The sequence below is a fragment of the Cavia porcellus genome, unplaced genomic scaffold (genome assembly GCF_034190915.1).
Source record: "Cavia porcellus strain 051 isolate PalLab524CR breed Dunkin Hartley unplaced genomic scaffold, mCavPor4.1 scaffold_26, whole genome shotgun sequence".
In the NCBI taxonomy this organism is placed as follows: Eukaryota; Metazoa; Chordata; class Mammalia; order Rodentia; family Caviidae; genus Cavia; species Cavia porcellus.
In genome coordinates, this window is record NW_026947509.1 from 4,131,574 (window position 1) to 4,153,190 (window position 21,617).

Here is a 21,617-nt window from a genome sequence, read left to right on the forward strand (position 1 = left end):
GACCACTTCGGTCAGCTCTGAACGGGATTTATCCATTGGCTTTGTGTATTTACACCTAAGTTAGTCCCAGGTCTAGGTGTCTTGCTTCAAGAGTGCAGCCAGTGAGTAGTAAGTGCAGTTTTCCACACCAATGCTCACGAGAGATGCCTGTGACACTGTGACACCTCAGAGGGCAAAATAAAGCCACAGCTCAGGACACCTGGCTCTCAGTCCAATTCTTAACATAAGACTGCAGCTGTAGCTGTTTGGCTCCTGCCTATACATGTCAACCTTAGAGATAGAACAGTTCTCTTAATTGGCAAAATCTACATCTTGGAGAAGTCTTTGATCTAAACTTCCCAAGGCCCTGTTCAGTTTCCCACCTTTACTTCAGCTGTGTCTTTCCTTTGTCTGAAACCCCATGAATACTGGATGTCCAGAGAAATGGTTGCCACAGCTCCCAAGAATTCTGACCTTCCTGGATTTCCAAAAATCATGTTACTTGTCTCTTTTGTTTAAGCCTTTGCCATAACTTGTTGAGGAGCTTGGGAGCTCAGGCCAAGTCTCTGACAAGTGACTTTATAAAACGTTAATGGACACAGAGCCATGGAGAAGACCTGGAGGCATCCTCCTTCCCCATTAGCAGCAGGCCTTCATCTCTGAGTCCTCGAGAGAAGCAGCAGTCAGCCAAAATTGATGGCCAGAGGATCTTCCAACACGTGAACACTTACGCACAAAAGCCATGCAGTCACACAATCCTTGTTTAAAACAAATTACTTAATTATTTTAAAAAGATACATTTATCCCACCAGTGCTACTAATAGGAATACAAGATGCAAATGGTGTTTAATTCCTACTTGAGAGCTGTGCAATTCGTCAGTGTGTGGCGATGAAGAAGATGCAGAGGCAAGAAGCTCTCTGCCTCCTCCACTGGCCTAGTCAGGACACAGACTCACAAAGACAGAGGCATCCTGCCTCCCTGCTCAATGGAAGGAACCAGGGCCACATGGAAGACTGCTTTGGGCCTCACAGCCCAAAGGCGGTGCCGGAGGAATCCACACAGTAAGCTCCACTGAGCAGCCTCCACCTGCCAGCCACATGCCATCCTCAGCTGCACTCTGGAGACCCGGCACTTCTCCTTTGTGTCGTCCCCTCTCCAAACCCAGTTCCTTGTTGTGATGTCAGGTGCGTGCGAGCTGGAGGTCAAAGCTGCCCTCTGAGGACAACTCCTTCCCTGGGCACTTCTGCGCATGTGTGCCCATAAACTGCCGATTGCTGTTTGTCTGTAAACCTGTCTTTAGAAACAGGGATCTCTTGTAAACAGACACCTGTGGTTGTTTTTCTTCTTTTGTAGCATAAGCCTCATCCACAGCCCCCTTTCTGCATGGAAACACTCGCCTTAACCCGCCTCAAGTTCCCCATGGAGTGGAGTGTCCTTCCTGCAGCAGGCAGTGAAGATGACGCCACCCTTGGCGGGTCCCGTCCATGGCTCTCCAGCCTGGAGAAGCCGCCAGTCCACATCCCTGACGGAGCAGAGCTTAGCTGAAGACACGAGTACCATTCTCCCCCACAATTTCCATAGTCAACAGAACAGTAATCATACTCTGTCAAAGTTTATGGTTCAATTTTAAAAATCATAATATCAATTAAATTATTGAGAAAAACATCCAAAACCTCAGCTTTATACAATAATGCATTTGAAGAACAAAATCAAGACTTAACAAAATGTGGATAAAATAGTGAAAAAGATAAACGAAGTACCCCTAAGGCTTTAAAATGTCAGTACCTACTTAATATAATCAAGAATTTTCAAACATGCAATATTCAGTACCATTAAAAATTAAACATATCTATGTGAGCACACATTGTGTTTTAAGTTATCACCCTACGTGTTGAGAATAAACCGACTGAAATGAGAAAGCAGTTTACTGACAAGCTATAAATCAAGACAGTACAATACTCGTTTTCTAGGAGACTTTTTTACATAAAAGCATTTTAATAAATAAGTTTTCTGATCTTGTGGAATAATAACTGAAATAATATACTAAGCTTCATTTGTAATACCAGTGAGAGGTGCTTTCCTGGAAACTTCTGTTCAGACTCTCAGCACACCAGAGAGAAAGCCTGGTACTTCAGCCCCAGTTGCAGGTGCTTCCCTGAGTGTTCTGAGTCCAGCTCTGGGTCTCATGCTCGGTGATCCCTGGAGTTGTGGCGGAGGCTGTAACACCACTCAGCCCCTCAGCATCTCCACCCACTGCTTTCTCTTCATTCTGCACTGGCCTGTGGGGGCTACCCTAACACAGCCCTGTGCCAGAGGAGCTCAGACAACGGAAATCATTTCACCTGGCTCTGGGGCAGGAAGTCAATTCTAAAAAGAAAAAAGTACAGGAAAACAGAACAGGATCCATGGGACACACTACTCTGGCCCCAGCTCTCATGCTCGTAGGGCCAGGTGCCATGCAGGTAGTGGCCTTGGTGGCCCCCTGGCCTCAAGCCCCAGGCTGTGGTCATCGTATGGGCCAGACTCAGCCCAGGAGCGCCTACTCCAGAAGGCCTTGGTTCAAGATGCTCAGTCCAGACATGTTCACTGAGCTGCTTGGGTAGTGGCTTCTCCTTGTCCTGACTGAGAAGGAGAATGGTGTCTGTGTCTATGACAATTTTATTTCCTGGATGTTTTGCCATCTCTGTATTTTGAACTCCTGCACAGGAGAGCCGCCATCTATTCCAGCCACTATGGGTGCTGCCCAGGCTATGCTCAGCAATGCTCTGGCTTAAGTCAGCCCGCAGCAGGCACAAGTGACAAGAGACACCCCTGTAGCCAGGGCCACCAGGTACTGTTTCTGCTGTTTACCAAAAATATCGGGTTAGAGACCAACAGACGTCCCTGCAGCCCCAGAAGCAGCCCCTGCAGCTCCTCACCCCTGCCCTCGCCCCTTTCAGACAAGCAGAGGATGGAGCTGCTTCCGCTGTCTGCATCCTGTTGTTAGTGCTCTAGGCAGGGCTGAAAGCAGGTCCCAAGAGTGAGTCATCCTTACAGGTTCCGTTTCATCCCTACCTGGAGGTTGTTTGTAAATTATGGCTGCTAATAATCAGTGCAGATGACTTTCCATCCAGACATGGCTAGGCAAGACCCAGATTAGCTTCTACACTCCTGGATGTGGGCATAATCATGCCCATTTTACCAGGGAGGAGATGTGAGACTCGGACAGGCTCTGCACCTGCCTCAAGGTCATACAGTGAGTAGCCGGCATGCAGGACTCACCCAGCTCTGCCGCTCTACAGCCCATGTGGTAAACCTCCCTCTTGGAACCCAGTGGCGGAGACCCAGGGATAAGGCATCCTGGAGAGGGGAAGACAAAACCAGGCAGGACGGGCTGCTAGGGTGACAATGGTTGTCCTGTAGTGTCTATGTCTGTAGCCCCAGAGTCCTTGGTGGATTCTCAGCTGCTGGCTCTGCACAAGGCAGACAGCTGTGCAGAGGGCGCTGAGCTGGGCAGGCTGGGGTCTCTGACCCTTTGAAAAGGGCCCCAGGGCACCATGTGCTGCCCACAGACAATCAACAAGGCCTGAGAGGGTCAGAGAAGCTGGGCGACTTGGCCAGGAACGCGCATCTGGTTCACCCAGGGCTGGACCCCAGTGCAAGCAGCCCAAACGCAGCACCAGTCCCAAGTCTGCACTTCACAGAGCACTGCCCCAGGACTGCACACGGTATGGGGGTTCACAGCACAGACCGCAGGGCTGCAGGAGGACGCAGCGCTGGCTGCCCAGCCACCAGGGAAGCAAGAGAAGGAGCGCAGACAGGGAGGGGCACCCACAGCCCAGGACAGCTGGCAGAGGGTGGAGGGAGGAGTCCGCAGAAAGGCAGCTGAATACAGATGGGCTCAGGAGAGGTCTGGCTCTCTTCTCCAGCTGCCTCACACCTCACACTTCCAGATGTGAACTGGGGGCTGGAGGTGCTTCTAGGGCAGGAGCCCTAGAAATCATGCAGGAAAATGAAGCCCCAGAGATCCTGCCACCCCAACACAGACTCACAGATGGAACCAAGACCCTGGGAAGGGTGCTATGGTTGTGACATGTGCCCCCAAAAGTATGTGGATTGTATTCAGCAGCACAGACGCTGATACACACATATGCACATGCATGCACACATGTGCATGTCATGCACACCACATGCACACAGGTGCACCTCCCACTTCTGCTTCCCTCACCCCTTCTCAAGCAGGTAGCAGGTGCATGCCAACCCCGAGTGCTTCCCTGGGCTAGACAGTTGTGTTCTGGGTTAAAAACCTTTCCTTCTGGCTAGAATTTGAATGTGGGATAGAAACACCGTTTGAAGCTTAGCATGACTTGCCCACCACAGTCCAGGCCACAGCATGGGTCCACCCTGAGGAGGCCACAGGACAGTCATCCGAGACGTGGCCAGCTGCCCATGCTGCACTGAACCCACTGTGGGAAGGGATCACACAGGATGTGGGAGGGATGGCGCCTGCATCTCTCCCTCGCGCTGTGTCTCCCAGACAGCACAGTTTATAGAGGGCTTGGGACTTCCATGGCCCCTTGCATGAGGGACCGCCCCTCTGTCCCTGAGGGGTGCCCTACTGTGAGGCAGAATGCAGCAAAAGCAGGTCCAACTTGGAACACTAACTCCTGCGTTTATTTTGGTTTCTTGACAGCAGTCACTGTACTCAGTTGGCCGTTTTGGTCTCCAGAACTCAGGTACCTTGACCAATTCCCACCAGGACCTGGGGAGTTATTGCTATGATCCTCAAGACCACAGCTGTGGATGCATACACACATGCACACCCATGTGCATGTGCACATGCGTGTGTGCTTGAAATGAGTCTGATGTTCACTAGGGGCTAGGCCAGAGACTGACCACCAATCCACTTCAGAGCTGGGCAGGGGCTTTGGGGACTGCCAGTCCTCCAGTGCCAGGTTCCAAAGGCTGTAACACAGCCAAGACACCTGAGGACCCCTGAACTCTTAGACTCAGCCCCATGGAGTCAGAGCAAGAAGGAGGAGTCCTGCTGCCGCCAGCCAAAGGGAAGAGGTGCAAAACCCAGCTCATTACATGGGACTGCTCCTCAGATTCCTGGTTGTCTGAGTGTTATTTACATCTGAATTCATTCACACTGTGAGATTTTAAATGTACACGGTGGGAGTTTTAAATAGGTTTTTAAGGAGCAAAGATCCTAGCAGGGTCTGTGCTGTTTCTGAAAACTTCCTCTCTTCACCCCACACCAACTCACAGGCCTGCTCTGGGCTGGCAGAGGCCTCACCAAATTCTCATCCAGACCCTGTCAGAGCTGCAGCACATGGCAAAAAATGAGGAAGCCCAGACCTCAAAAGATGTTGGGACAAATAAAAGAGACAAGGTTTATACCTTGGAATTCTTTCATTCCCACAGTAACCCTTCAGGGACCCACCCATAGCACATGTCTTGGGGACAGGGATGGCCAAGGTATGTCCAGGGGTAGGGGACATCACCTCCACCCACACTAAGTCCCATCTCCCGGCAGTGAACAGCAGGAGAGGGCGGATTGATGCCACACAGCACAACACAAAGAGGCAAAAAAACAAATGTTTTCTGACTCTGTTCCCATACTGCACGCAGTACCCACAGGCCACACGTGTGCACGCATGCATGCACACACACACACGTGCAAGTGTGTGCGCACACACCTTAAATTTTCTGATTAAAAAATTAGCTCAGCCTCTTCTAGGTCACAGTACCTCTTTCCTTTTGGGTCAACTCACTGGATTTCCTGCTCCAGCTCATCAGGGCCTCAGCCCTTTGGGAAGGCGCTTTGACCACAGCCTGCTCCTCCTGGCAGGCGGCACCAGTCTGACTCAGCAGCACCCACACAAGGCCACAAGGGGCCATGTTGGTCTCATGCAGAGCTCTCACCCCACCGAGACTGCTCACGTCTGGGCCTATTGCCAGCCTGGCCTCCCTTGTCAGTCCCCAGCTCCCTGGTGGAAGGTCCTGTTCCCACATTGAGGGTGTCAGTGATGAGTGTCAACTAGTGCCAACGAGGAAGCCCAGAGGCCCGAGAAAGGGGCTGAGAAGGAAAGGGCAGCATTTGGTGGGTGGAGGGCAGGGAGGGGGAAGTGAAGAGAGGGCAAAGGACAAAGCAAGAGGAAGAGGTGAGCGGGCATCCACAGGCTGGGTGGGAGGGCCCCAGACAGTGAACACCACCCCGGGACCAGCCGGCGGCCTCAGCAGGCGGGAAGGAGCACAGGAAGCGGAGACTGTTCCAGCAGCAGGGCCCCTGCCTCAGCCCTGACCTCAGAGACCCCGCGCTGGGCCACCTCAGCACCCTAAGAACCCCACCTTCCTGCTCACACTGAGCCTTGGGAGCAGCCAGGAACATCCCCATGAGACAGATTACTTCACAAACCAGAAATCGGTCATTTTCCTCTGAGCCGTCAAGGGAATGAACAGTGAGTCCTGAGGCCGACAAACACTCACACTTGTCAAGCTCAGCTTTCCCACCCTGAAGACACCAGTCTTTGTTCTGTGACAGAAGAATCCACTTGCCAAAAAGGAAGGATTCGCACTGGCACTTTCCCTGTGCTTCTTAATGAAACACTGGCTGCCACACTAAGGGTTTGTGGCAGAATCTATTATTTCTTTTTCCTTGTCCCCAAACAAGACTCAGACTTGCTTCATTCCAAGTCAGGAAGCTTGCTGTCTGCATGTTGCCATCGGGGCATCCCCAGGCCTGCATCGCCTTCTCGACATTCAAGGACAGCTAGACCTGCGTTCTGCCGGACAGCGCGCCCCTGTGCATTAAAATGTGAGGAGCTTTCAAATCTCTTTCCCTAGGTATCATAACAATCTCTCAAGAATGAGAATGAACAAAAGCGAAGCAAAAATTACAGCAGAACCATTACAACGGTAGTGTCAGCAAAAATAATGTGCACAATTATTCACTTTAAAATCACCTCCATAGTTTTCCAGGAATGCTGACAAGCACTGGGGACCTGGCACCCACCCTCCGAAAGCCACCAACAGGCTAGGGCGTCACACCCCACAGGATGCCCCACGCCTGTGACCATCTCTCCACAGCCTCCACCCAAACCCAAGCTCCACTCCTGGAAAGCAGCTGCTGCAGCACCTCCATCTTGGGGATGGAGCCAGGGCATGGAATAGAACCAGCTCAGAGCTCTCCAGGCCTCTGAGGTCCTGCTCCCCAGGTGTGGGGTCCCAGAAGGAGGTTGGGGCCTCCAGGGCCAGGCAGCTGGTGTCCACGCTCCCACCCCCTACCCCGACTGCTCTTTGGTTTCCAAATTACAGTCAAAGCAGGAAGGTGACCGCCTCAGGCACACAGATCCTACACGCTATTTGGACCCCACATTTCTGCCACCTTCGGCTCTCTCAGGGTGGACATTTTTACCTTGAGAGGAGCCTCCCAGCTTCCTCCCTGAGTCCCCAAAAGCACCTCCCTCCTTGCTGCCTAGAACAGGCCCAGTCTGGGCGACTCAAGTCCTGCATCGAGCCCCCTCAGCAGTGCATGACCCCCCCCCCAAGACATCCTCCTGCCCCAAGGTTCTCACAGCCCTGGGTGGTGGATGATGGTGAGCAAGAACCAAGTGGGGAGCAGTGTCCTGAGTGTGCGGCTTCTGCCTAAGCTCACCCCACCAGGGAAATCCCACCGCCTGTACCCCAAAGCTGTTACACCTGGCTCACAATGTGTGCCCTGCAGACGTCACACAGCTGGGAGAGGATGTGGTAACATGCTCTGGAATAGCAAGTAGGGAAATGAGTAACAGCCAGTTTTTCTCTCTATTGTTAAAGAAAAAATTAGGCTCTTGGCGCCTCTGAGCCTCCAGCTATCAGACCTGGCCAGTGAGTGGACCCCAACACCTGAGCCTGTGTGTGTGTCCCCAGCCTGACCTCGGTGGTCTCCAGCACAGACGCCACACGCACATCCCCTGCCCCTGGGATCTGGTGAGTGCTGTTTCTTCCACCTGGTCACACACACGTAGGAGAAGGATGTGAGACAGTAAATCCTTCACCGCTACATTGACCACCAGCGGGGGCAGGCGTGGTGGCACACACCTGTGATCTCAGCTACTCAGAAGGCTGAGGCAGAAGGATCACAAATTTGAGGCCTGTCTCGGCAATTCTGAGAACCTGTCTCAAAATTTCAAAACTGGAGAGAACAGGAGATGTAGCTCAGGGCTTGCCTAGTATGTGCAAGGCCCTGAGTTGGATCCCTAGGACTGGAAAAGAAAAAAAGAGTTGGCAGGCACATTAGAGAGGAATAAATATGTACAATGTTCTTTTCTATCTTATGTAGCTTACTTGTCACAGACAACCCTACGAAAGAAAAGATCAGCCACATTTGTCTCTTTACCTAATCAGAAAACATTTGCCTCTAAACTTCATGAATACACTGGGCTACTTCAAGGCCTCGCTATGCGTGCCTTATTAATGCAGTAAAAGACAGAGACTCAGGAGGAACCAGCTGGGGTGGGGCTTAAATTTGCAACTGAAAAGGTGAGGAGACGGGGAGCCTCCTTCCCAGCCCCCCCCCCTTGTGATAGAATTGGATTCCTGGTCAGGGAATCATATGACAGATAAGTATGAAATATAAATGACCTTTATTTTAAGAATGTGGGGAGAGAGCTCCTGACCCTCCGGTAGCTTAGGTTTGGGGTGGTGCCTGAAGGGCATTAGTGATGCACAGGTAGCCCATTGGTATTCATTTCACGACACAGGTAAATTCCTAGGGGCGAGGAATATAGAGCTCAAGATAGCGACCCCTGGTTCCACCTCCAAGCTTCACCCGCGACAGTGTCCCAAATGGGGCGCTGTTACTTTCTACCTGCAATGCCACTTGCACTGCTGGCTGGGAGGCACAGCCAGACTGGCTCATGGGTCCCAGAACAATGAGGCCCCAGCTCCCTCCTCAGTCTCCGCCGAGTCCTCTTTATCCTGCTGTAACTGGGGGACGCTATTTGTCTCTCAATTTCCCAGGTTAGGGGTGCTTTAAGTGTCATTCCTGAAGCCCCTTAGCAAAGCCGATGAGCTAAATATGACCTCAACAAATCACCTTCCAAAGAAAGACAACTAAGGCCTGCCACTGACACATACCAGGTACAGAGAATGACAATTCCGTCCCAACAATGCAAGCCAAATGCAGCACAGTTCTGAAGAACAGCATGGCAGTCTCTGCAGAGGAGGCCCTGGAGGAGGCTCCCAAGGCCCCAGCTCCTCGCACCACTTGCCGGGGGAGCAGATTCGCAGTGCCTGAGTGCTCTCTGTACCCATCAATTAATCAAAACAAATAGTTGGACCAGCAGTTAGTGGGACCTCAAAAGTAGGACAGAAAAGTAGAGAGTTTTAAAAAGAAGGTAGAAGGAGGTCAAACTGGCGTGGTGGCTTCCAGTGTTTTCCCTACAGTGATGCCTTTTTTACTCCAAGAAGTTTCAGGGTTCTGGTTAAAAATGGCAGATGGAAGACACTCAGCTTCTGCGATCTCAGAAAAGCCATCACGAGCACAAAAAAATAGAACAGAGACACAAGTGACAGGGTGAGGGGAATGGAAAGTCAGCTGGACGAGCAGATGAGGACTTAACAGAAGACCCAAGAAGCCGGATCCTGAACCAACTCCCAGCTCCTCAGCACAGGGAGCCAACAAGACCCAAAGTCCCTCGAGATACAGCAGGACCTCACTGCTCCCTGGCGTCACCCTCATGCACCCCGGCAGGGACTGGGGACCAGGTCTCTGGTGGGGTCAGACTCTGGGACACTGCTCTGCTCTGAAACAGGAAGGCTCATGGGCCAGGGCACTGCCTACACTGGCTTCCTCCCCACACACTCCCCAGCTCCACCCACATGCTCGCCAGGCTCTGCCAACAGCCAAGACACTAAGGTCCCATCCTGTAGAATCCAGTCCCAGAAACAATGACCTGAAGGTACAGCATTAAGAGAAACACCGCAGCCAGCTTCTAAGACTTCCACCTGCAGCACACAGTGAGCCGGAGTGCACACAGCCCCGCTCATGCACGAAGCCCCAGGAGGGCTCGAGGGAGAGACTTGTGGGAAGCTGTACCTCCATGGAACAGCTGAGAGAAAAGGAAATTCCCAAAATGCTATGTTCCCAGGAAGTAAAAATATGGTGACAGTGAAAAGCCGCGGGTAAGGAATTAGCACTGAAGATTCAAAAACAGGGCCGAAGGCAGACAGGTGGGAAAGAGAAAACAAAACGATTTGAAAACAACCAGCAGCCATTCATGAGGTCAGCATCTGCACAAAAGGGTTCCTAGCACAGTGGCTTTGCCCTCACTACCCAGAGCAGAAGAATTCAGCCGAGAAATCGCTGAAATGTCCCAGGGTGGAAGACAGGGCTTTCCAGGCTGATCAGGGCCCAGGAACCACAGTGGAAGAAACAGAAACGAATCCTGTGAAGTTTTACAGCAGTGGAATGAGAAAGGTTCCACAGGTTCCGGAGAGGGAAGAAGCAGGCAAAGGAGCTTCAGCCAAGTGCGAAGAATGAGAAGACAATAGTTTCTCAACGGGAGGACTGAGAACTGGAAGATAATGAAGCAGGGAAAATGTTCTCCATCCAGACCTCATAGTGGAACCCTAAAGGGGGGTGTTACTGGTTGGCATCTAGAGGTCCCCCAGTGCCTCATGCACGCACAGGCAGGGCTTTTCAGAGCTGGCTGGATGTAGGCTGTGTGATGCTGGCCTCCAGGGTATGTGGTACTAATTTAGTCCACTGACTGGTTTATCATTGTTCAGGGTGTGGATAATTCTCGCTTGAATTCCTCTCCTCTAGGTAGTGAGTGCAAAGCCACTGTGCTAGGAACCCTTTTGTTCAGATGCTGACCTCATGAGAAAAGAAACTGAGACAAAAGTTATGAGTGGAAAAAGATATTTAGACATGTCACATTCAAAGCACTCATTTTCCACTATCCCCTCATGGAGGGCCTGCCTACAGCAAGGGGTTCCCAGAACAGTGAGGAGCTGAGTCCAGGCATGAGACACAGATGCAGGGGTTCCGGCTTCAGATGGTACTCAGGTTTGGGTCTGTAGTGTCCCCAAAGGCCACACGCTGAAGGCTTGGTCACCAGTGTCACTACTGGAAGCTGGGAGAATCTCCCCAGCAGAAGGTCTTCAGGAAGAGGCCTGTACCTTTGGAGTGACAGAGGGACTCCTCTCCTTCCTGTCCCAGCTACGAGGTGAGCACCTTTCTTCCCCACACACTCCTGCATGATGTGCCCCCTCTGCACCACTGAGTCCACTCAGCCATGGACTGAGGCCTCTGAAGCTGTGAGCCGAGTAAACCTTTCTCCCCTAGAGCTCTTGGGCACTGGTAGAGGGGTGGAAAGCTGATGTCAGGCTCTCTGCCAGCTAGGCTGGGGCAGCCAGGACGTCCTGAGTCCTAGGATTATGACAGTGATGGAAGCACTCATGTGCTTAGGTAGAGAGAGCAGATTTGTACACTGGAAACACGAGTGGATTAGTAGGAAATGCAAAAATGCCATCCAATTAAACAGAAAAGGCAAATACTGGCTTCAGAAAGGAAGTGGGAAAGGACCCGGATCCAGGGGCCTCAGTGTCACCTGTCACCTCAGTGGTCAGGGTGAGTGAGCAGGACCCTTCCTTCCCACCGGGCAGCAAAGCCAGTGCGCGTCTGCTAGCAGATGTGGAGTGAGTGCCTGCCAGTCACATGCACGATGCTGAAGAGCAGGACTGGAGACTTGGGGTGCACAGAGGGCTCCGAAAGCTTCCTGCGCTTGCTGTCTTGAGCGCTTTCTTTGCAGGCACAACTTGCTTCACAAACCTATGTCTCAGCTTAAAAAGAAAAAGTACAGGGAGCACTGTGTGCATTTGCCATCTCTCGACTGCAAAAAGCATGTGTTGTGCTGGGTATGGTGGTACACACCTCTAATCCCAGCACTTGGGAGGCTGAGGCAGGAGGATTGCTGTGAGTCTGCAGCCAGCCTAGGGTACTTAGTGAGTTCAAGGGCAGCCTGGACTGCATAGCAAAACCTTGTCAAGGGAGAGAAAGAGAGAGAGAGAGAATATATGGAGTAGCATTTTAATACCCATGTGGTCCTCCTGCGGAGGGCCGTGTTTACAGAGCTGGGTAACACAGCATCTCCCTTGAGCACAGATCTCAGCCTGGGCCTCAGAGCTGAGAGCCTGGCATCACTTGGCCTTGGATTCCCACATGGTACCCAGAATGTTGTGGACATTTGCTCATTCCTCAGGTTCTGGGAGCCCTTGTTATCTTCCTGACAGGAGCATTCACTTGAAAGGCATCTGACAGTTGCACCCAAACACTCTGGGAGGGCAACAAGGGACACAGGTGCACACAGCAGCCAGGCTGGGGAGGGGCGAGGTGGCACTGCCCACGGCACTGCACTTCATGCAAGCGCGAGACCCTCAGATTGGGCCTGGCTGACTTTTTTATGGAATCTTGTGGGCTGCTGGCCTGGAACTCAGGATCTTCCTGCCTCAGCCTGCAGAGTAACTGGGATTACAGGTGTGTAGAGGCACGGGGCTGCCTCAGTGGCCCTCTAGGTGACTTAACGACGCTGACAAGCACTGTTCCTGGGAAGCACGCTCTAACCAACCCAAGAGGCTCACTTTGACAGCTGGCTGCAGGTCTGCCTGCTCTCTGGGGACGAGGGCAGCAGCTCCTTCCACTACGGCTGCAGTGGCCATGGACACCCAAAGCTGGAACTCACATTTAGCCCGGTGGATCTGCTTCTCATAAACACATGTCCTATGAAAATGTCCCCAGCCCTGTGAGGAGGGGATCACGCAGAAGTGGTTGTTATGTGCTGTAGACATGCACGAATAAAAGTAAAATTTTTAAAAATTGAGCAAAGCATAGCTTTTGGAATCTGAGAAAGTAAAAGGGATTTCAGGGAGGAAGCAAGCAGTAAACACAAGCATCCCTGAGGAAGGGAAGGGGAGCCCAGGAGGACACTTGGTGCCCACTCTTCTTCTAATTCTTGTTTTGCTATAAATATTTTAAAACTAATTTATGAAAAATTACCTACTTTTTTCTTACAACTCCAACAACTGCTGTTAAGTAGAAGCTGCCATTACGCCACCAAGGTTCCCTATGCCAGGATCCCATCCAGCTGTTTAGGCCAATTTAGCTAAAATCAGCATCTGGGGGTGTTTTGTCCTTTTCCAGCTTGGTTTCCAGCTCTGAGGCCAAAGGAGAGCTGGACGCAAGGCCATGGTGTTGGCAGTGGCCTCTCCCCAGTCCTGCTGCTGTGGGCACTGTGAAGTACGACATGGGCAGAAAAGGAGAAAGACAGGTTCTCGCTCTAGGAGCAGCCTCCGGGTCTAATATCATAAATCCCTCAATCAGTTTGAAAACATCTGTCACCCTGAACAGCCCCAAGCCAGAGAGAGCTCAGGTCACCCTGACACTTCCCTACCAAATGCCACAAAGCAGCGTGCAAGACAGACAGACAGACTTGAGATTTATCCTTTCATTCAAATAAGAGCAGTGGTACTCAAACATCTAAATTTATGAGAACGAGAGGAAGAAAGAAACCACAACAGCCCAAAAGCGCAGAAAGCCAGGCAGGGAGTAAGCTTTCACTGGAGCAGAGAAGTTAGTGAGTGACCAGGGAGAGGAGCAGAAGACAGTGAGCTAACCACATGCTCAGGACGCCCCCAAGCTGGTTCAGTCATGCCGGCCCCATGAGTCCATTTAGTGGCTTTAAGCCAGCCCTGCTCGTCTCAGCCAGAAAATAATGCCAGGCTGGCAGGGAGGGGTTGAGGGCAGGAGCAGAAAGGCTGTGATGTGACTTCCCCATGGTCCCCAAGGTTCTGGTGACAGACTTGAGCTCTTCTGTGCAGACAGTGCTGCTGGATGGAATAATGCACCTTTCTGACAAAAGTGGACATTCTGGGTAAAGCATCGTGGTTCTCTACTGCTGTCATAAAAAGAAACAGCTGTGGCTCGGATCTGGGGAAACAAAAGCCATTTGTCAATGACTCATCCAGTGCTTAGTTGGGTTTGAAGGTGGCAGAGCCCTTAAGAGTTGGGGCCAAGGGGTCCTCTGCCTGCTCTGAGTTCTGGTGGCACAGTCAGCAGTTTCTCTTCACTAGGATGCTCTGCCTACCCAGGCTAATGTGGCAGGCCCACTGACCATAGGTTAACCCTCCAAGACCATGAACCCAAACAAACTTTTTTTGCTCTGTTGATCATCATGGTATGTGTGACAGTAACAGAAAACTGACTATTACAGGTGTGTCCCAGACTGGTAGTGACTTCTCCTGCCATGCTGTGCTGACGGTGCTGAGCACACAACAGGCATTCCAGAAATGTTACTGATGCCACAGATGGAAATCAGCCCCAGAGCCTGTGTGTTTATAAAAGGAAGTTCCAAGCCATCAAAGGTCTGGAAGCCCTGGTCGGGATCCTGTCATGGCCACACCTCCACACATGACAACTCTTGGAGCCCAGTCTGGTGAAGCACGTATGACACGACCCCAGCCCTAACCTGTGTGCCCTTCAGAGGCCTCTCAGGGGTGCCACCTGGGACCCATTAGGGAAACACTCACTCACCCAGCAGTGGTGCTGAGGACTCGGTGCTCTGTGGGAGGACACTGGGAGGCCAGGCACCAGCAGAGCAGGAGGGACAGATGGCTGGTGAGGCAGGAGGCTATTCTCAACCAGGCCAGCGGGAGGTGGGGGGGGAGCCTGAATTAGTCTGAAACCTGGTGCAGACTGCGTAAAGTTAGAAACTCCCTGAACCATCTGGCTCTTCCCTTGCGCACCTGTCTGCTCCATCCTAGAACAGAAAGCACTGTGCCCCGCCGCTCTCCCCACAGGCGCAGCACCTGCACCATCTGCAGCACCGGTGGCAGTGAAACCAGCATGCTCGATACTCAAGCCTGCCTGATGGCAACCCATGGCAGGGTCTGGAATCTTCTGATGCCAACGTCCTTCTTTAGTCTCCTCCTCCACCAAATCCCTTTTCCCTTATCCTGCCTGAGGCTGGAGCACATGTGTGCACACATTACACATGCATGTGCACGGACCACATGCATACACACCATGCACACATGTACTGATGTGGATGCACACATGTGCACATGCCGCACACATGCCCACCTGTGCGCATGAGCATATGCACATGCCATACACATGTGCACCCACACAGTGCCACACATGTACACAGAACTCATGTATATGTGCATGCTGCAGTGCATCGTTACAGCACACACAGCCCCTCTGTCTGAAACGCCCAGGATCCCACGACCCATCTGCAGCCCTCCCACACTGGTCCTCCCTTCTCCATCGCTTCACTTCTCTCCATCGCTGCCTTTCCCACCCCTTTCCTGGCAGTAATACCCAGGACCCCATGATCCCAACACTGGTCCACCCTGGGAAGCCACCATCTCTCAGAGACACAATAGGCGGTGTCCCCAGAGGCCCAGTGCATCTCTGAGGCCTCCTCATCCAAGCCCTCCTCCAGCTAGGACACAGCCATAGCCTTGGCCTCTCCACACACAGGGGCCTGCCAGGCGCGCACCCTTCTCCTCCCCAGAAGAGGACCTCACCGACTGCCTCTCCCACCAAGCTCATATCCCCTGCAGTAAGTGTGGATAAGTGTCCAGCAGTCAAGACCCCAGGAAAGCAGCTGTGTGGACCTGGAGGACCTGCGTCCCAGGCTTGCCATTTGCAGGAGGGTGGAAGAGAGGCCAGGCAAGGGCAACAGTGCCTGGACCAGCACAGAACCAGCACTTGCCAAGACTGTGCTGAGGGGGCCTCCTCAGTCACAGGGAACAGCGCCACCTCACCTGCCCTCTCTGCCTTCACAGTGTCAGCCTCGGAAAGTCCGCGTCCTCCTGCCGCCCCTTCTGCCCTCTGTTACACAGGCCTGGTCCAATGACAGCAACAGCGAGGACCCTGAAATCCCAGCCCCAGGTGTGAAACCCCAAGACTTAATGCCAGGTGACTCCAGAGATGCCTGCGACCTACCTGCAGGAGAGCCAGCCAGTGCCAGTCAGCACGGTTCACCCTGGCCCTCCAGAGCCACTGAGACCAAAGCCACGCCCATCCCATGCCCATCACGGAGGGAGGCAGCCAGGGACGATGAGCCTTGTGCAGGAGGTAGAGAGACTGCAGAGAGACCCTGCTGGGGCAGCCAGAGGGCAGCAGCCCAGGGAGAGGGCAGGCCATTCCTGCTTCTGACCTGAATGTTTGCTTAGTAATAATTGGAAAAATATCACTGTTAAATCTTGTACATTTTACTTGGTTATTTCACAACCTTTTTTCTAAAATAAAGTTTCTTTAAAAGAAGAGGAGGCCAGGCATGGTGGTGCATGCCTGAGATCCCAGCACTCAGGAGGCTGAGGCAGGAATATCACTGTGAGTTTGAGCCTTGCCTGGGCTACAAAATGAGTTCAAGACCAGTCTGAACTGCATAATGAGACCCTCTGAACTGCATAATGAGACCCTCTCTCAAAAAGACAATAAACAAATGAGAGGAAGAAGATGATGGTGTGCCCAGCTAATCAGGAGGCTGAGACAGGATCATTTGAGCCCAGGAGTTCAAGGTCAGCCTAGACAACACAATGAGATCTTTCTGAAAGAAAACAGAAGAGGAGAGGAGAGAGGAGGAGAGGGGAGAGGAGAGGAGAGGAGAGGAGAGGAGAGGAGAGGAGAGGAGAGGAGAGGAGAGAGCAGAAGAGAGGAGAAAGGAAGGGAGGAGGGGAGGAGAGAGGAGAGGAGGCAAAGGAAGGGGAGAGGAGGAGAGAAGAGGAGGAGGGGAGGGGAGAAAAGGGAAGGGGAGGAGAACAATACAGACAGGCCCTAACATGTTTCAATAGGAAGTACATGAAAACTCTTAACAAAATATGGGGAACAGAAGATCAATCACAAATAAGTTAAAGTATTTTATTCTACTTTTGGCAAAAGAATAGGCCAGAGAAAGTGCTGTAATGCTGCTCTGACACTCACCTGTCCCCCAGACCGAGAGAGTGGTGCCAGGGTCCCCAGTAGGTGGGGTTCCCCTCCAGGGCCAGCCTGGGCACTGGAATTGCACCAGGACACCTGCAGCCAGAGGCAATGGCACCAGGTGCCCCCTGGGCCCTGCCAGGTGCTTTGTTCTCTGATATTAAGGGGTGAACGGCAGGTGCTTTTCCACTCAAAGACATCTATGTCTTAATTAAAATGGCATGCAAATGTTAGCAGTAACTAATGATCTCTCCTGTCCCCGGCAATGTAATTAACTGAGTTTAACAGCTCATAATGTTCTAAGACACCCTAGGGGTGCCACAGTGCTGAGTCTAAGGAAAAACCCGGAGTCAAGGAGCTTCCCGAGTTCCCATTCACTGTGCGAAACCAGCTTCCCTGGAGCGGAACACAGTGACCAGACAGCTCCCAGCCCAAAGCCCAAAGCAGTGGCCCAGAAAGACAGAATCCAGGCAGGAACACAGCAGGAGAGTAACGTGGCTCAGGCCTGCTTGCAGGAACAGAAAGCTCTGTGTGTGTTGAGGCAGCATCTCTGCACCAGGCCTGGGTAACAGTGACAGTGACGGTGATGGTGAGAAACGAGTGGGAGACCAGACCAGAGGGGCAGGGGTTGAGTCCTCTAAGGGCAAGGCAAAAGCTGGGTATGGGGTGGGGATTGGCTTAGAACCATGAAAAGAAGCTGCAAAGTCATAATCAATAAAAATTCAATTAAATACCTCCAGTGAGCACTGAGCCAGCCTGTTCCATATACTGATACGCACAGGACTTGCCAGGCATGGTGGAGCATGCCTGCAGTGCCAGCATTTGGGAGGCTAAGGCAGGAGGAATTTGAGGTCAGCCTGGGCTAGGCAGTGAGTTCGAGGCCAGCCTGAGCTACACAGCGGGCTCCTGTCTCAGGAAATAGTACCTGTAACACGTTCCCTTGATTGGAAGCAATCTGCAGGTTAGGCCTCCTCGCTTCCCAAGAACTGCAAGTGAGGCATCTCAGCAAATTATAAATTAAATAAGCTGTGTATGGCCACATCAACTTAAAGACGAAGTATTTTTAAAGGACTTCCAAAATATTTACACCAAGAAAGTTACAGTAAAGCTCTTTGTCTTTTAAATACGTGGGTTTGTCAGCAACGGGGGTCCCACCTGGCTTCTTTCCCAGTTCCTGAAGTCCTGTACAAGGAATCAGACAAAACACACGGAAAAGGAGGCGAAATGTGGTGGACACCGGGCCGGAGCGTGGGACGGCGGCCCCAACCCCACGCATAGCGCCAGGCCCACTCAGCGCTGCGAAGACTCTAAGACTCGCTGGCTTCCAGCCAATGCGGAGAAAGGGTCGCGAACAGGGTCCTGATTGGTTGAGCATGCAAATTAAGGACTGAAGCAACGTCTTCTAATTGGTCCTCACCGCTCAGTCATAGCCTGCGGTCTTCGGAGTCCCAGGTTCTGAGCCTGGGGAGACATCTCTGTCTGTGTCTCTCCATCTCTGTCTCTAACTCTCTCTTTTTGTCTGTCTCTCTGTCTCTGTCTATCTCTGTCTCTGCCTCTCTCTGTCTCACTGTCTCTATCTCTGTCTCTCTCCATCTCTGTCTCTGTCTCTCCATCTCTCTTTGTCTGTATCTGTCTCTCTGTCTTTCTTTGTCTGTCTGTGTGTCTCTGTCGCTCTGTCCCTCTCCAGCTCTCTGTCTGTCTCCGTCTCTCTTTGTCTGTCTGTCTTTGTCTCTGTCTTTCTGTCTCTCTCTCCTGCCCTGTTACTTACCCAAGGCCTCCTGGAACGCCGCTGTCTCCTCTCAGGCAGGGTCCTGAGCTTCCTGAGCCCCAGTGTCCTCTGTAAAATGGACAGACTAAGTGAAGCTCGTTAAAGGGTGGGGAGAGTTAACTGCTCATCCACAATCCCCCATCTCAGGACCCAGGACTGCTGAGAGGGCCACTGCCCACCACTGCTGCATGCCGAGAGCACTTCCCAAGGTGAGGGCAGAGAACCTTTCTCCCAGCTGCCCCTACAGGTCATAAGTCTGCCAACTGGACAGAGGGTGTTCATGGTCAGAGGCTGAAAGGGAGAGAAGCGCAGCCCTGCCTTTCTAAGCTCCGCCCCTGAGTAATGTGTGCGCACACGTGCGTGCACACACAGACACACACACACACACACACACACACACACACACACACACCTTTCTGGCAGGTGGTCAATGCCACTGGAGAAACAATTCCTGCAAGGCTTAACACTCAATAAACTATGGCCCATGGACACCTCCTACAGAGGCACAAAGCATCTGCAGATTCATCTTCCAGAGCACACAGGGATCAGGGTCAGGCTGGGGTGTGGGAGCAGGAGGGCAGAGCCAGCGGCCAAGGGCTTTTCAGTGTATCTCACTCACAGGAGAAAGCAAGACGCCACTGTGTGGGAGCCTGTGTCACATGACCTCAGCACCCATAGGGAGTGGGATATGGGCAGCCAGTGCCGAGCCAAGGGACTGCCATGGTGCACCCGCAGTGACCTCCAGCCAGGCTGATACTGTGGCTGAGTCCCCCGGCCAGCTGAGCGAGTGACCACTGAATCCCCTGTCTGAGAGAACACAGTCTCGCTGCCCCTGGAGCCAGCAGCTTGCTTGCACGACCCCTGAGTCAGAGGAGATCAGGAGCCCACAGGTACATCCTGGTCCCACTCCAATCCATGTCAGAGAAAAGTGGGCTCTGAGGCCCAGGACATGAGGCACAAGCACATGCCCGGGACTGAGGAGGAAGATGCAGGAGGGTGGCACAGACCCAATCCGAGGGAGATGTGAGCCAGTGTGGACCAGAGGAAGGGCCCCTGCACCTTGGTCTGGTTCCCCAGCAGCCTCAGGCTCCAGTCTCTTCCACTCACCACACCGGCACTACCCCACTCTGTGTGTGTGTGTGTGTATGTGTGGGCTCCTGCCTCAGCCTCCATGTGGCTGAGATTCCAGGCCTGCACCGCCATACCTGGCCCACTGTTCTTCAGCCCAGAGCTCTTTGACTTAGACCTGCAGAAGCTGGGGCTGTGGCAAAAGGGATTAGCGCCCAGGAGAAGCTGCCACTCACCAGGAAACTGCAGCTGACCCAGCTGGAACCTGTGGCCAAGGCAGCCTCCTCCAGGCAGGAAGTACCAAGTGGCAGTTCTGGGTGGCCCTGTGGGCAGCACTCTGGCCCACGGCTGAGACCAGTGGTTTCCATGCTAAGGGTTCGGGTTGTAGAGTCTCTGTCTCCACAGGTCCTCTCGGGCTCCGCCCCCTCCCCATCCCTCCTGCTGTCTGGCTGTGCAGAGTCCCAGGCTCTAGAGGTTCTCAAATCCAGTCTTCTGGAACTCTGGGGCACGTGGAGGCTGGGTTTACCTGTGGCAGGGGACAGAAGATGGGGCATCTGCCTTTCCCTCCTATGGGAGGCAGCTCTGGGTGCCCTGTGAGTGTGTCGTGGCCTCAGTCAGCAGGGCACGGTGCCAGGATTCCTTGGAGGATAGAAGGGGAGGTCAGCGACCTAAGGAAACTTATGAGCACAGCAGGTGGAGGTGTGGGCATTCAGAGGAAAACATCCACATAGAGGCAGCTGCAAAAGCCCCCCTAAACCAAATCAGGAAAATGAGAACTCTGGATGGATGAGACTACACTTGAATTGCAAATGTCTCCAAGTCACCCTGGGGCCAACCGTGGTAAACATCAGAATGGTGCAGCTGCTTGACACCCACTGAACAGGACTTGGGGCATCTACTGACGGCACCCTGCTGTGGGCTGGGAGAGCTCAGGCTACTGCACACAGGCACACATGCAGAGCCAAAGCCCCGGCCCCCTGAGAAGGGTGCATCCCACTGAGCCTTTGTGTGGCCGCTGGCCCACCAAGAAGATGCTGTGAACATACCTTGGTCCAGAGTGTGAGCACGGGGTCCTGGGGAGGTGAACCCTGCATTTCAAGAGAACAGCAGCGCGGCCAGCTCTTTGCACACTTGGACGGCCAGGCCGGGACCACCCTGCAACTCCCTCCTGCATCCATTGCAGCATCCACAGGGCCAGGCAGCCACAAGAAGACAAAGGAGGGGAAGCCGGGACACACTCTGAGAAGACTCAGTAGTGACCTAAATTCTGTTAAACATAGAACTGATCGTAACAGCTGGTAATGACAGTGTGAAACATAGCAGACCGTGATAGCTCTTGGAAGAAGGGCTATCCAATTTTAAAGTAATAATTATTTGATGAACATGTATTAGGAAAATGCTTCAGAACATGTCAAAAAGCAGAAATCAGAAGGGACAAGCAGCATTGGAATATAAATATTTTTCACATTTCATAGGAAGAATTAAGACAGTGTTCTATTTATGAAGTTGATAAATTAGAAAATATAAGCCTCATGTATTATTTAAAGATGCGAAGGCAGCCATGGACTCTTTGACTTTCACTTTTAGTTAAGATAGAGTAGCAGGGACCAGATTTACCTTCTTAAACCAACTATTTAAAAAGCCTATAAATCAGACAAAGTAGAAAACGATGGCTTTTTCGGCTTTCAAGATGCGCATCCCAGGGTGGCTCCAGGACAAGTGGGACAGGGACCCCAGGCAGCTCTGGACTGCCCACTTGCAGCTATGAGGTGTGAACCCAGGGTGAGGGTGCTGGCACCTCCTCCCGTCTCCTGCTGGGTGCCCTGGGGATAAAGAAAGGGTGAGGA

The 21,617-nt window shown here is 52.5% G+C and overlaps 1 protein-coding gene across 2 annotated transcripts in view; it reads right to left on the reverse strand.

The window, feature by feature from the left end:
- Positions 1 to 20,676, reverse strand: part of Cnih3 (cornichon family AMPA receptor auxiliary protein 3) — a 65,335-nt gene extending 44,659 nt beyond the window's left edge. The window contains exons 1-2 of one of the 2 annotated variants that reach the window (XM_063237531.1): positions 20,007 to 20,676; positions 18,703 to 18,771 (exon numbers count right to left, since the gene is read on the reverse strand). In XM_063237531.1, coding sequence (XP_063093601.1) covers positions 18,703 to 18,771; positions 20,007 to 20,324 — 387 coding nt within the window. In that variant the 5' untranslated portion in view covers positions 20,325 to 20,676. The remainder of the gene's footprint in view (positions 1 to 18,702; positions 18,772 to 20,006) is intronic. The other variant, XM_063237529.1, reaches the window with a different exon arrangement.
- Between the last annotated feature and the right edge of the window lie 941 nt (positions 20,677 to 21,617).